Source organism: Pan troglodytes, chromosome 6, assembly GCF_028858775.2.
Source record: "Pan troglodytes isolate AG18354 chromosome 6, NHGRI_mPanTro3-v2.0_pri, whole genome shotgun sequence".
Lineage (NCBI taxonomy): Eukaryota > Metazoa > Chordata > Mammalia > Primates > Hominidae > Pan > Pan troglodytes.
This window is the reverse complement of record NC_072404.2, coordinates 6,769,687-6,784,963: the sequence shown is the minus strand read 5'-3', so window position 1 is coordinate 6,784,963 and position 15,277 is coordinate 6,769,687. Positions and strand designations below refer to the sequence as shown.

The following is a 15,277-nucleotide window of genomic DNA, read 5'->3' as shown; positions in this document are numbered from 1 at the left end:
CGATTCTCCTGCCTCAGCCTCCCAAGTAGCTGAGATTACAGGCACCCACAACCACACCCGGCTAATTTTGTATTTTTAGTAGAGACGCGGTTTCACCATGTTGGCCAGGCTGGTCTTGAACTTCTGACCTCAGGTGATCCGCCCACCTCGGCCTCCAGAGTGCTGGAATCACAGGCGTGAGCCGCGGCACCCGGCCTATCGCATGCTTTCTCTGTCACCACTGCTTCTCTTCCTACCCATTCTAGGGGCTCTCTGCACATCAGAGATAATCTTACCACACGTATTGCAAATACCTTTACCAATCTACTGTCTGACTTTGATGACTTTTGCCATTCAAATGATTGTGTTTTCATTCTTAAGCAGCTCTAAATGTCTAGATTTTCTCCTCTGCCTAAGGATGATGGACTTGAAGCAATGTCTATGATATGTTTCGACACGAAACAGAGCAAGCAGCAGGTACAGCGTGGGTCTATCTAATGAAAGGTACACAGCAACAACCCATCCCCAAGTCAGTGCTGGCCCTGGGCTGCATGCACACCAAGGACGCATACCAAGGAGACTGGGAAGACGCATGGTGGGTGCTCACGCACGGTGGTGCTGGAACGGGGACGTCTACAGAGCACTGAATTAGTTATTTTGGAATATTTAAAAACTTCACATATAGTAAAAAAAGAAAAGTTTTTAAAGGGAGTTGAAATTAAACAACTTAGGCCAGGCATGGTGGGTGGCTCAGGCCTGTAATCCCAGCACTTTGGGAAGCTGAAGCAGATGGATCACTTGGAGTCAGGAGTTTGAGACCAGCCTGACCATTGTGGTGAAACCCCACCTCTACTAAAAATACAAAAATTAGCCAGGCATAGTGGCACATGCCTGTAGTCCCAGCTACTCGGGAGGCTAAGGTGGGAGAATCGCTTGAACCCGGCAGGTGGAGGTGGCCTGCAGTGAGCTGAGATCGCGCCACTGCAGTCTAGCCTGCGTGCCACAGCAAGACTCGGTTTCAAAAATAAATAAATAAATAAATAAAAAATCAAACAGCTAATAAACCTAAGTCATCAATTCAAGTTTTCTTTTACTTTCTATTATAAAACAAAAAGTAAACATGCAGGAAGCTCACTCTTTCTTGTACGGCATCCACTGTCTCACAGCCGGTCTTCAAGTGTCGCCAGCTGGACAGCTCTGACTTTAGCTGATCCAACTCCAGCTGGAGGTGCTCGACCGTGGGCAGGAGCTGCTCACCAACCGCACTGGAATCCAACAGTGAGAATGGGTCACACACAAGCCTCCCAGCCTATACGCTTCCCACACTACACACAGGCTGAGGGGAACCCGATCCCACTCCTGGGTGTCACAACTGTACAGATGTCATCCTGTGCCACACTAACGTGGAAACTGGATGCCAGTTTCAAATACAGTTCCCAGAGAGGTTGTCTTCTGCATCAGTTTATGTCTATAATATACAAATGTTCACACTGCACAAGGAGGCTATCTACAAAAGTGCTGCTAGCAGTGTTTCTCAGTGGCGAGTGAGAGCTCTCTCTGAAAACGATTTAAGCATTTAGAAACTTTATTTCTGGACTGGGTGCGGTGGCTCATGCTTGTAAGCCCAGTAGTTTGGGGCTGAGGCAGGCAGATCACTTGAGGTCTTTACAGGCACACATACTTGTTGAGATACTAACAATTCATATCTCAAAAAGCCCATTCCCAGATCAACACTTTAGGATTGACATATTAACACGTTAAAGCAACTTTTTTACTGAAATAAAAGCTTTGGAAGGAGAGAAAACCGTGCTCCAGCTCTCACACCTGTCCTCACAGAAGAGGAACATGGGGCACGGGAGAGGATGGACCCTCCCGAGTGCAGACGCGGGGACCTCGGGAAACCACAACCAAGCCAAGGCTGCCGAATCTAGAGGCGGGGAGGGCTGTGGGGAATAGGAGCTGCGTGCATAAAATGAAGGAAGAAAGACAAAGCTGCCATGTTGGGAACACCTGTGAGAGGGAAGCACGTGTAAAACGAAGGAAGAAAGACAAAGCTGCCATATTGGGAACACCTGTGAGAGGCAATCACCCCACTTAAGGGGACTTGGCAAATCAGTGGTCGTGTGGAAGAAAGCCGCCTGGAGTGAGGAGCAAAATGCCAGCTTCCCCAGGAACTGCAGAGGGACCCGGCTGTGCCATGGATTCCAAGGGCGGCAGGGCCGACAGCCACGCGGAGAGGCCCACCGTGACACGCCCAGCACAAATCCGGTGGTTCTGGAAGCAGGTGTCCTGTCCACCAGGGACTGCCGTCCAGGAGCAGCAGCAGAGATGAGGCTGAGCTGTAACCCCGCCCACCTAGATGCCAACGGTGCCAGCGGAGGCCCGGTGCAGAGCCCACCCTGACACCCACCATGGCACGGGCTGCAACATGGGCCTAGACCTACTCCCTGAGGTTGGTCCTGCAAGGACCCTGGAGATGGAGCCCTCCAGGTCACAGCGGGGGCGCGGGCAGCACCTTTGAGAGTGCTAACTACAGAGGTCCACGCCGCGTGGAGGGGGATGTGGCAAGCCCCGCAGGACCCCTCTGTCCTCACGCAGCCCAGCAGGAGTGTCTGTCGGCATGAACCTCAGGGCCTTCAGGTGACCCTCGGGGGAGGCCGGCCCCGGGTCCCCCATTCATCACTCTGCTGCCGCTCCACATAACCACACACACACACCAAAGACAAAAGTGAATGTTTTCCAAATCCTCCTACCTGATTGTTTTTTGCTTGGTCTGTTCTAGTTCCTTCTGGATGGCCTAAAAAGTATGAGAAATAGTCTACTGACACACGTAAGTTATAATATTAACTTTTCATAAAACCACACACTTAAAACTCCATTGATTTATCTGGAATACCCCCTTTAATTCAAAGTCCAGATCTGCCTGTGGGTGGCAGGTAGGAAGCGTTCATTGAACATTTCAAAGTAACCTTCATTACATGTGCACAGAAAGGAGCACAAATCACATGAGAACGGCCTGGCGGGCTCAGAACATGCAGCTCCTGTAACCAGCACCCGGGTTGGGAGTCAGATCCCTGTCACACCTCCAGAGTGTGTTCTAAACGTGAAGGACAGGGACACGGCAGAGGCACACATGAAGGTGAGCCGTGCTGGCCTGTGCCATCTGCAGCAGCACCACGCTGAGTGCCAGCGTCAGCCCCAAGTCTCACTCCACGGAGGTCTCCACAGCCCGGCCCAGGGCAGGCAGACAGAGGAGGAGGCGCCCCGCAGACCCTCTCGGGCGGACACAGCTGGAGGCGCCCTGCAGACCCTCGCAGGCGGGTACATTCTCGCCTCTGCCTGCTCCTCTCAGCCCACCTCTCCCTCCCAGGTAAACCCGCCTGATCTCACAGGGTCCAAGATCCAGGAGTGGGTCCCAAGATTCCCAAAAGGGTGTGGCTACATACAACCCTTAGACTCACCACGCTTCTCAATGTAGTTCAATACACACATGCACCATGTGACACGCCAGGCTCTGTGTCAAGCACCAGAGACACAAAGAGCCGGAACCTGAGCCCGACCCGACTCCCCATGGCTGAGGGCAGCACAGAGGCCCAGTCCCTCCCCTGGCATTCCCAGCAACGAATGGTCCCGGCCTTCCCACCCAAAGCTAGTGCTGTCTGTCAAAAGGTTCAGGTCCTTTATCTCCCCTCTGAAGACACTGCAAGGTGGGTGTGTGGCAGCGAGGAAGCACCCTGGAGCCGGAAAGAGCTGGATGGGAACCCAGAGGCCGCCTGGAATTGGCAGAACCACCTCCTGGCGTGTGCAGCCCTGCTGTGTGCCCTCGAGAGACGGGGATGCGTGAGTTACATGCCCGATTCAATGTTAGAGCCCCAGAGCCGCTGCCACACCAGAGAGAGAACAAGTGTTTCTTTCCATTTTACACAAAACAACAGCAAATAGCCTAAAAAGAGGAACATTAAATGACCAAAGGGCTTTAAAATATTAGCCATAGTTGATTTTCTTTTTATTTTAAAAAAGCGTAAGGTCAAAAATAAATACCTCAGATTTTTCTCTCAGTTTTCCCAGAATATCTTCCAAGTGTGAGATACGCACTTCATGTTCTTGGTGAAAAGCCATAAAGTCAGTCTTAGGAAAGAGAAGGAGTGAACAAATGATGGAGAAAGTTAAGCAACAAAAACCTGGCAAGCCAGGCCAAGGCGTTTCTACACGGAATATCGACAATCAGAGAATCTGTGATCGCAATGTGGCACAGACCCTAAAGGAATAATCCGCTTCATAACAACATCCTTATTTCAGCCGTGACTCTAGAGATCTTTATTTATATATATATTTATTTTAAGGTTGCACTCCAGCCTGGGCCATGGGTCTCCTCTGTGGTTCATTGCAACCTCCACCTCCTGGGCTCAGGTGACCCTCCCGCCTTGGCCTCCTGAGTAGCTGGGACCACAGGCCTGAGCCCAGTGCACTGACACACCAGACCAGGTGAGAGCCCAAGGCCCTCACCGTCTCCAGCACGCCATCCAGCGCCCCTGGGGCCATCGTGGGACGTGCTGCATCTGTGCTGCGCACCAGCCACTCATGGCTACTGAGCACCTGAAATGGGGCCATACGAGTGAGAACCTGCATTTTAAAATTCTGTGTGGTGTTGATTAACATAAATGTACACGGCCATATGCGAGTAGTGGCATCCTCCACTAGGCAGTGCAGACGCAAACGTGAGCCAGAGGCTCGGGGGCTGAGCGTTAAACGCTGCGCGCGCCGCCTCAGAGGGAAGCCCTGCTCTGCGTTCCAGTCGCCGCCATGATCACACCCACAGGCACGTGCTAGAAGACGGCTTAAGAACAGGCTCAATCCGTGCTAAAGTGAGCTCAGGCCACACACAATTCACACACAATTCAGTTTTCACGCAACGGTTCTGAACAGCTGTCGGCTGTTTTCTTCACGAGAAGGCATCCTCTGAAGCAGAGGTTCCTGGGTCCCCCCACGCGATCCCTACAGTGGGTGGGAGCATCTCAGGCTGCCTCTGAGAAGTGCATCTGGGACCCACGTGAGACGGTTTGTGTCCATCTCAGCGGCTGTCCTGTCTGCAGGGACAAAGCGCCATGACCTGCCACTAAGAGGGCAATCTGGAGAACAGGACAGGAAAGACCACGGTTCTCCACGACCGCCAGACTTCCCGCTTGGGGTTATCACACGTCTCCCGCCCACCACTTCCATGTGCGCTGTGGAACCCACAGCTCCTGGTCATCGGCAGACGACAGGAAACCCACTCCCTCCCCGGCACACTGCTCTCAACAACTAAGAACAGAAAGGGCAACCCCTTTTCACAACGGCACCTCTCCTGTCCCCTCTGTCTCCCAAAAGGAGAGAACATGGCACCCAGAAGCGCGTTGGTGTCACCGTGGAGCCTGGTAGCCCGGCAGCACCCACCTCCCTCGGGGGCTGTCCCACAGCGTCTCTGACCGATGCTGACGGCCCGGCAGCGCCGCCGTCCATCTGGTCCACCCGAGCCTGCAGCTTCTGAAGCAAAGCGGTCAGCTCTCGGAGATTCTCGCCATGGTGGTGGCACTGTCCAGACAGAGAGGCCACCTGCTGCTCCACGCCACTCATCCAATGCCATGGAAGAGCCTCACTGTCACCCTGAAATGGCAAGAGAGAAATGAAACCAGGTAGTGAAACAAGCATGAGCACAGAGTCAGTTAAACCTCCAAACAGTGTCCTACAGCAAGACACCAGCTCTGGGGCGCACGGCACACGAATGGAGGAATCCACAGAAACCCGGAGTATCAGGTTTGATCCTTACATGGCTGACTATGGGTGCTTCTCATTTTCTTCTCTATACTTTCTGTACTTTGTACAGTGATGAATACTATTATGTTTTTAAAATTAAAACTAATTGAATCATGACAGTACTTTAAATGTGCATTTGAACTATCCTAGAACACTTAAGGAGCTCCAAAGACTTGCTTATCTGACATTTAAAAATACTTCTTACAACAGGACACCTAACTGAAGTGCCTGGCTCACAGCAGTGTGGAACGTCCCTGAAGACCTCACATGTGCAGTGCCAGCTGAGAGGCCTTTCTACCCTCTTACCTGCAGAGGCTGCTTCAGGCGAGAAGTCGTGGGTTTAAACACGTCCTGGGGGTCATCCACCCGCTGTGTTCTATGCATGCTTGCCCAGTTCAACACGGGCAAGAACGAAAAGAAATTGCCCTGGCCCCGTAAGGAGAGACCTGCTAAAAGAGAAGAACCACCACACACACACGGGTACACCACGCTTCTCAAAACACGGACTTACACGCTCATTTGTTTCCACTAAGTTACACGTATGTGTGTACCGCTTAGCCATCGGAGGCAACTCAGCCAGATTTGACTTACCTAGTAAAAGGAAGAGTGGGATGAGCAAGACTAAAAACTTGCAGATGTTTCGAAGGCACCTGGGAGTAACAATGAAAACCTTTGACTTAGAAAAAATGAAAGTCAGGGTTCCCCAATCTGTTTTCCCCCTCTAGACAATTGTGTGCAAAATCCACCCCCCAGTATTAGAAAAGCAGTTACGGTTTTATCTACAAGGCTTCTGATGCCTTCAGGAGAACCTTCATGTAAAATGGTGTCCTTGAGACCTACGTTACCAACTCTCTGGTGCTGTGGGAATGGCCTGAGCTACCCTGAGTCGCTGCCCCTTCGGATCACCAGCCTTCTGAGGTGACTGATGCCACTGGGAACTGCAGCAGGGCAGAAGCCTGGACCTGGGTCCCCCATCCTGCCCAGGCCCTCCCAGCTGCCTCACCTCTGCACATTTGTTTTCCTTAATGATATCTGCTTTTCTTATCTCACAGGTTGGTTTGAAAAATAAGAATATAAAAGCACTTTTGTAAAATATACAAACACTACGTAAATATAAGCTAAATCCTTACAAAATAACAAATCAAATGAGAGCCTGCAATTGGCACAAAATTGGTTCCTTAAAGCACCACGCTGACATGATATCCATTTCCTTACCTGGTAAGAAGAAACACATTCAGCCAAGAAATCAAAGTAACAAACTGGTACCATCCAATCCCCAGCCACCAGAACACTCCAGAGGCTGCCTTCCCTACAAGAGAAAACACCAAACGTTCTAAGGAAATGTTTTTAGGAAAACCAAGCACCTAAATGGACCATTTCTGTGAAGGCCAAGCTAGAAGCACATGAAGATGAAGCTGGAGGTGAAGAAGTTCGGTGATGCTAGTCACCACGGCAGGAAGCAAGGCAGTGACGTATCATGCTGATGAACACACAGGACAGAATGCAGGAGAGGAAGCCCCAGACCCATGCATTCTCTGCACCGGGCATTCAGGCAGCCGGACTTCCCCCAGACCCAACCCCAGAGAAACCAAGGGCGCTCATGCAGCAAGTACAGTCAGTTAACATTGCTACGTCATAAAGAACGAGACATGTTACGCCAAGGGTCAAAGCATGAGAGCCTAAATGAGATTTTTACTTGGTTAGGTAAATCATCGAGTGCAGGTGCTTAGCTGCCAGAAGCTCTGGAGAGAACGCAACACAGAAACCCAAAATAGCCACCTGGAGCAACCACGGCCAGCCAAAGGGCCGACCACGCCGTCCTGGACACGGCCTGGCCCGCAGCTCCGATCCTGCGCAGAATCTGCAGCAAGAAGTAACCTGTGCAGAGAAGACGTGTGTGGCCTCAGACAGACGCCAGGGACCAGCCTCCGCAGTGACAGCACGGTGGGGACGCCCAAGCCACACACTTCACCAAAGCCTGCGTCGGTGGGTCAAGAGTCTCCTCAAAAAATACGAAAAGCCAAATAACTCTTGTAAGTGCTGGCAATATTGCACTGACATGACCACTTGAAAAGCTCAGTTCTATTTTTTAATAGTTTTCACTCACTTCTGCCTGCAGATACTTCAGGTGTAAAATGCAGATATCTCCTAAAAACCCCAGGGGGCGGAGGTTGGAAGCCACCCTACAAATATTGGCCATTGTTGCCAGCACAATTTATATTGGGAAGATCATACCATATTTTAAAGCAGATTGAAATTCCATAGACACCTGCAGTTCATATGTGCTAGGCGAGGAAATAATTACTTAAAGACCAAAATTAACATTATTCTAAAGGCTAATATTTTCTAGTGAAACAATGTTTCAGAATGGTAACACAGCACTGCCGGATGACGGAATGTGCCACAATCAACTTAGTATCAAACCTCACATTACAAAAAGCAGGAAACTGCTCATGAAATCTGTTTTGTTCCAGTTTTTTTTTTTTTTTTTTTTTTTAATTTAAGAGACAGGGTTTTGCTATGTTGGCCAGGCTGGTCTTGAACTCCCGGCCTCAAAGTGATCTACCCGCCTCGGCCTCCCAAAGTAAGTTTTGTTCCAGTTCTCACTGTGGGTGGTTATCTCCTCACAGTGACTTAACACCTGCTTGTGAATTCCTGCAACTATGTAATTACAACATGGTTGACATGCAAAGAAATATGGCTTATGAGAATTTAAAAGAAAAATCAATGACTTTATGTTTATTCATTAGCAGGTGAGACAATTATTTTTGAAACTAACTTTTTTTTTAAGATGCCAACAGCACTTTGGGAGGCCGAGGCGGGCAGATCACTAGGTCAGGAGATCGAGACCATCCTGGCTAACACAGTGAAACCCTGTCTCTACTAAAAATACAAAAAAATTATCTGGGTGTGGTGGTGTGGTGTGCGCCTGTAGTCCCAGCTACTCAGGAGGCTGTGGCAGGAGAATTGCTTGAACTCTAGAGGTGGAGGCTGCAGTGAGCCAAGATTGCACCACTGCACTCCAGCCTGGGCAACAGAGTGAGACTCTGCCTCCAAAAAAAATGTACGAGGGAGCTTTTCGAGAGAGATTCACCCTGTTTTAAACCAAAGTTAATACTATTCCTGTCAGTTTTTACAGCAAGACTTTAAAGCACTTGAATTCCAAGCACAAACCACACAAGACACAAATAGCATGGTGACAGGGCGAGATGAGACGGAGACAGGGCGAGATGAGACGGAGACGGGGCGAGAGACAACCTGCACATGCCCAGATGTGCCAGAGGGTCCCTGCCCGACCGGGCGGCCGTGGCGACTGCGAGTGGGCGGCTGTGTGCGCGTCGAGGTGCCTCTTGCCCTTACAGTCGTCGCCTGCGGGTGTGGTGACAGGCAGTGAGTGTGGCGGATTCACAAGCAAACTCTGTCCATCTCAACTGTGCATAGCAATGGCAGTCTGTAAAAACTGGGAAACTCAATTACACACAAGACAGTCAACAATCAAAGCAAATGCGATCTGGTGGCTATGAGCTTCTGTGATGAGGGCTTAAGCAGCAGCTCCAACAGCCCGTCGTCATCAGTGAGGACCGCCATGTCACACGGGCCGTTCATTCTCTACTGCTAGTACCCAACATGACAGCGTGTGGGACCAACTCCACGACCGACGCCCACAGGAAAACGAAGCCATACTTACACAGCGCTTCCCCATTTACACTGAGGTGGCCATCCTCTCTGAGAACCTCTCTCACATTCATTCTCCCATAGTAACTGGCATGAGCTGCAACACACGCAAAAGAGGCTTAGGGAACTCACCGACGCCAAGCTCAAGTGCTTCTCGCACCCTGATGAAGTCAACATGATCAGAGGATGTGCAAGGCTAGCCACTTCCACAGAGTTCCCACAGCCGATGGCTCCTACCACACAGGTGAATGCCGCTGACAGGGCCCGGGCCATGAGAAGAGACGTGAAAGGCCCCCCACCCCCTGGCTGAATCGTGTGTGTGGCCCAAACAATACAAAGATTGGCCTGCTTAAAATAGTTCTGGGTTGGGCGCAGTGGCTCAAGCCTGTAATCCCAGCACTTGGGAGGCTGAGGCGGGCGATCACGAGGTCAGGAGTTGGAGACCATCTTGGCTAACATGATGAAACCCCATCTCTACTTTAGTAAAAATGCAAAAAATTAGCCGGGCGTGGTGGCGTGCGCCTGTAGTCCCAGCTACTCGGGAGGCTGAGGCAGGAGAATCGCTTGAACCCAGGAGGCGGAGGTTGCAATGAGCTGAGATCAAGCCACTGCACTCCAGCCTGGGCAACAAGAGTGAAACTCCGTCTCAAAAAGAAAAAAAGTTCTGAAAAAACAGGTTCTAAATACCACCCAGGTAAAGTTTTTGCTTTAAAAAGGTAATAAAAATCAAAAGTTGAGCACATTAACTTTTTGTTTAAGAAATAACTTTAAAGATGTTTCAACACTGATCAGCTCTGAGGGAACCGAACCACACACAGAACAAATGAAAAGTTTCACAAGCTCCCAGGGATGCAAGATCCAGAGGGGGAAGCCAGGAGAGGGCCAGCACCAAGACCGCAGGAGGAGGCAGCGAGGGAGGCGCCTGGCGAGGAAAGTCACAGCACTTTCTCCACCGCGAAAGTGTGATTGGTGGAAAAAGGAGGGAAAAAATATTTAAATACCTTTTGATTCATGGCTTTTTGACTTATAGCTTTCGGATTCACAATCTTTTGATTCATGAGTTTTCAATTTGTAATTTTCTGATTCATAACTGAGCTTCATTAAAACCACTTGAAAAAGTTGAACTAAAAATGATGAAAAAGATGACGCAGTGTATCTGGCCAGCCACAAAATCCTATTCACGTAGAAAGACGCACCGCCTATTAAAAAACCATGAACATGCGTTATTTCTTCCCATAAAGCCAATATCTACTTCCTGATAAGTCAGGTAGCCAAATTATTCATTTCAGGCACTTTTAGAATGGACACCAAAGATAATCACTTGGGGAAGAGCCCAGCTGGCAGTGGACAGGGGACCCTGGAGAGGGCGCTGCGGAGCAACCCCCAGGGGACCCCGAAGACTGGACTGCGGAGTAACCCCCAGGGGATCCTGGAGAGGGCACTGCGGACTAACCCCCAGGGGATCCCGGAGAGGGCACTACGGAGAAACACCCAGGGGATCCCGGAGAGGGCGCTGCGGAGTAACCCCCAGGGGATCCCGGAGACTGGACTGCGGAGTAACCCCCAGGGGATCCCGGAGAGGGCGCTGCGGGGTAACCCCCAGGGGACCCCGGAGACTGGACTGCGGAGTAACCCCCAGGGGAAGGCCGCCAACTCCGCTGACGCACTAGCAATCATCTATAGAGTATCCGAGCCGTGGCCACTTCACTCCAATGCTGTTTACACATACACTACGACATTCAGATACTGCCAAACAGCCATTTGCTTTGTACCTCTGACCCACCAGCTTAAGAATGGGACACTGGAGCACCAGAATCTCCTCCTTTGCTATTTATTATTTTTATTTTTAATTTTTTTTAGAGATAGGGTCTTGCTCTGTGGCCTAGCAGTGGCATGATCATAGCTCACTGCAGCCTTCAACTCTGGGCCTAAGTGATCCTCCTGCCTCAGCCGCCCAAGTAGCTGGGATTACAGGCGCTGGCCACCATGCCCAGCTGATGTTTTGTATTTTTTGTTGAGAAGAAGTCTCACTGTGTTGCCCAGGCTGGTCTCAAGCCTCCTGAGCTCAAGCGATCCTCCCACCTCAGCCTCCTGAGTAGCTGGGAGTACAGGCACATGCCACCATGCCCAGCTAATTTGTTTCTGCTTTTTTAGAGATGGGGTCTTGCTATGTTGCCCAGGCTGGTCTCAAACTCCAGGCCTCATGTGATCCTCCCACCTCCGCCTCCCAAAGATCTGGGATTACAGGCATGAGCCACAGTACCCGGCCTATTTTTTAATTTATTTATTTGAGACAGGTCTCACTCTTGCCCAGGCTGAAGTGCAGTGGTATGACCTCAGCTCACTGTAGCCTCAACCTGCTGGGCTCAAGCAATCCTCCTGCCTCTCAGCCTCCCAAGTAGCTGGGACTACAGGTACATGCCACCTCTCACTTTAAAAGATACAATGTGTGTTGGGCTGGGCATGGTGGCTCATCCCTGTAATCCCAGCACTTTGGGAGGCCAAGGTGGGCGGATCACGAGGTCAGGAGTTCAAGACCAGCCTGGCCAACATGGTGGAACCCCCGTCTCTACTAAAAATACAAAAATTAGCCGGGCATGGTGGTGGGCGCCTGTAGTCCCAGCTACTCAGGAGGCTGAGGCAGGAGAATCACTTGAGCCCGGGAGGTGGAGGTTGCAGTGAGCTGAGATCACACCACTGTACTCCAGCCTGGGCAACAGAGCAAGACTCCATCTCAAAAAACAAACAAACAAAAAACTGTACAGGCATCAAAAAGAATAAAGTTAACCTCAATTAACATATAAAATGAAAAGAGATGCTAAACTGTGCATATACCGTGATGGCATTTCAGGAAAGACAAAGCCAGAACTGCACAGTTCTGCAGGTGCCTAGGAGAACCCCGGGACAGCCACGCAGCACCGGGGTGGCCGACGAGAGCCCCGGGACGGCCACGCAGCACCGGGGAGGCCGACGAGAGCCCCGGGACGGCCACGCAGCACCGGGGAGGCCGACGACTCCCAAGCCGCACACGTTAATGGTTCATTTCATGTTATCTGAATTTTACCTCATTTTAAAAAGCGTAAGAATTCCCACTCAATTATTATCATTAGCAGTGGTTCCCCCAGGAGATGGATTGGGTGGGGGAAAGGACTTATTTTATCTGCACTACTGAAAGACATTACAGTGAGAATTACCATTAGTACATACACAAAAAAACAAAAACAAAATGTGGAGGGAAAATTTATACTTAAGGAAAGCTATACTTATTTTAAGTAAATATGATTATGCAAACAATTCATGCAATCTGACTATAAGTATGTAGAGGGGAAATTTCTGGAAGTGTGTTTTTTTTTTTCTGGTGTGGCAGCTTGTAGGTGATTTTTATTTTCTTCTTTGTGCCTGATTTTCCAATGTTCTTTGATAAACATGTTTTACTCTAATACAGGGCGATACACTAGTGTGGGCCGCACAAGTCCTGGCCTTTGTCTGAGAGGGCAAGGCAGGCGTGAAGCCCAGAAACCCCGCAGGAAGGATGAGGCTTGTTTTCTCCCCCAAAACACCCAAGACCAACATCCTCGGGGAGGCGCCACGACACCGACATCCGAGGGGAGGCGCCATGAGTTTCGGGAAGCTACAATCCACACCACACCAACACCTTTTCCATCTAAAGATACACTCAACCGCAAGGCTGAGCTTGGGCCCTGACCGCCAGCATACTGTCAGTCACAGAGAGACACACATTTACTACAACATGCGTAGGGAGACCTTCGGAAAACAGCACGTTTCGGTAGCTTCTCTCAATTATCTGTGAGCCTCCTTATTCTGCCATAGTAGAGTGTATGGAATGTGCTTTTATTCTGAGAAAAATGTTATGTTCAACCTATCAATGGCATGCTTCAAAACACAGCCTCAATAAACAATGAATACACGGAATCCTTGTGCGTGTCGATTAAGCTACGCCACGGCTCACGTGCAGCACCCGCGGGGCCCTGGGGTGCCAAGTGCTCATGGAGGCAGGTGGCTAAGGGGGAGCACCTGGGTCAGACGCCTGGGTTCAGCTCCAGGCTCCCCCACCTACCTGCGAGCCTCCTGAGCTGGCTAAGCCCTAGTTTGCTTGTCTGTAAAAAGGGGGCTGCCGTGATCACCCATGAACAGTGCCTGGCGCAGAGTGGCCGCTCAGCGGTGCTGGTCCACATGGAGGAACCCAAGCAGGCACCGTGCACAGTGCTGTGAGGGAAACCCACGTGCCGCCCTGCTCCCGCCACCTTTCCCAGCCCCTTTCACACTTTCTTATTGTGCTGTATTAACACTAGCAGTGTGCATTACACCACAGCAGACACAACCACAAGTGAGGGCCACGAAGACAAGATGGTAAAAACGAGATGCGAGAAATCTTAGGGCAGAAGCCTTCGTCCTGTCGCTATCCTTCATTATGTCCGGTCATTTGAATAATACTGGACAAACGCCCCACGTCCTGGGCAATGCCAGGCTCGGAGTGGATAAGACAGACCCGGCCCTGCCCTCCTGAGGCTTCCAGCACCTCCAGGCACAGCAGAACGTGAGCTCGAAGGACAAGGTGCTAAGGGCTTGAGAACGAGGCAGCACCCGGCCCGGCCGAGGGTCCCAGCCTCTTCCTGCTGCAGGTGAGAGAGATCCTGGGCCAGGCAGTCATGAAGGGCACAGAATCCCAGCCCCGCAGGGAATCCCAGTCCCGCCTGGAAGCCGCAAAGGGGCCTGTGGTTCTGTCTCTCCTGCAGGCCCGGGAGGAGGCCCCCCGCGGTGACACCCACACTCTTGCCCAGTCGCCTCTGAGGGAAGCCCATGTCCACATCAGGGGGTTCCCTGCAGGGACTGCTGCTGTCCCAGAACAAACCAGAGTCACGTGTGTCCTTCCCAGACCTACAGGTTCTCTGAAGGCCCCTCCATCACCATAAGCACAGGGCTAGCGACCACGGGAAATGTTTTCCCGACACGAACACTGGCATAACCACTCTTCACAGGACAGACCAGAGCAGCGTCCCAAAGCCACTCCTTCAGTATGTGTGAACGTCTGTGCCGTTTTATAAAAATAAAGGTGTGCATCTGAAAGTGACTGTAGTTTTATTAGTTTCGCTTACGTAGAAATTTTCTTTTGCTCACGTCAAGTCCAAATTTATAGAATTTCAAATACTTTTAGGTACAAAATTACTAACCACATAAAATGTAAACTAGAAGAGGACAGGAAGGACAAAGCTGGTTTGGGGTGTACTTCTTATGCTTTCAAGGGATAATTTTAAGTCTCCAAGACAAATAGTGCAGACACTGAGACTTACAGAAAGGAAATATTAAATTTGGAAAACACATCTTTTTCTGAGTTTTAAAGGACTGAGACTTACATTTTTGATTCCTGTCCCTAGAATAAACTCTCGACACGGGCCCGGGGGCCGCGGGGTGCGCCGTGAGCACGTCCTTGCGCTCGGACAGCATGCTGCAGTTGCTGCAGGAGAAGCCGTTGTGCGCGGAGGCGGCGGCGGCGGCTCCCACATCCCCGTTTCCCTGAATGGCAGCTTTATTTCCACCTAAAGTTTTCAAACAGTAGATGGAACCTGTTTATCACAGTCTGCAGATATTTAACTAAAACTTCTATTTTGGAAAGTGTATGAAGATAAAAGGACTAAAATAATTACCTTTAAGATCACCATCATCATCAAGACCTAAAAAAAAAACACACACACACACATTTTTGCTGTTGAGCTCAGCTTATCAAATAAGAACAAAACCCATTAAAAAATGTAAAGGTTACAATGGTTAATAAATCAGCATTATGGCACTGGTCACAGTTTATTTCCTA

General features: G+C 50.4%; 1 protein-coding gene across 50 annotated transcripts in view; it reads right to left on the bottom strand.

Moving 5' to 3' along the window:
• Positions 1-15,277, bottom strand: part of SUN1 (Sad1 and UNC84 domain containing 1) — a 60,341-nt gene that overhangs the window by 16,583 nt on the left and 28,481 nt on the right. For 9 of the 50 annotated variants that reach the window (XR_010158320.1, XM_016946236.3, XM_054687161.2 and 6 more), the window contains 13 exons: positions 15,114-15,140; positions 14,823-15,005; positions 10,449-10,646; positions 9,461-9,544; positions 9,031-9,141; positions 7,552-7,650; positions 6,988-7,081; positions 6,364-6,422; positions 6,079-6,221; positions 5,413-5,622; positions 4,021-4,107; positions 2,733-2,776; positions 1,115-1,244 (listed from right to left, as the gene is read on the bottom strand). Coding sequence is in view for 49 of the 50 variants with exons in the window: in XM_016946236.3 (XP_016801725.1) it covers positions 1,115-1,244; positions 2,733-2,776; positions 4,021-4,107; positions 5,413-5,622; positions 6,079-6,221; positions 6,364-6,422; positions 6,988-7,081; positions 7,552-7,650; positions 9,031-9,141; positions 9,461-9,544; positions 10,449-10,646; positions 14,823-15,005; positions 15,114-15,140 (1,469 nt within the window). In the remaining variant the exon portion in view is untranslated. 50 annotated transcript variants of the gene reach the window in all.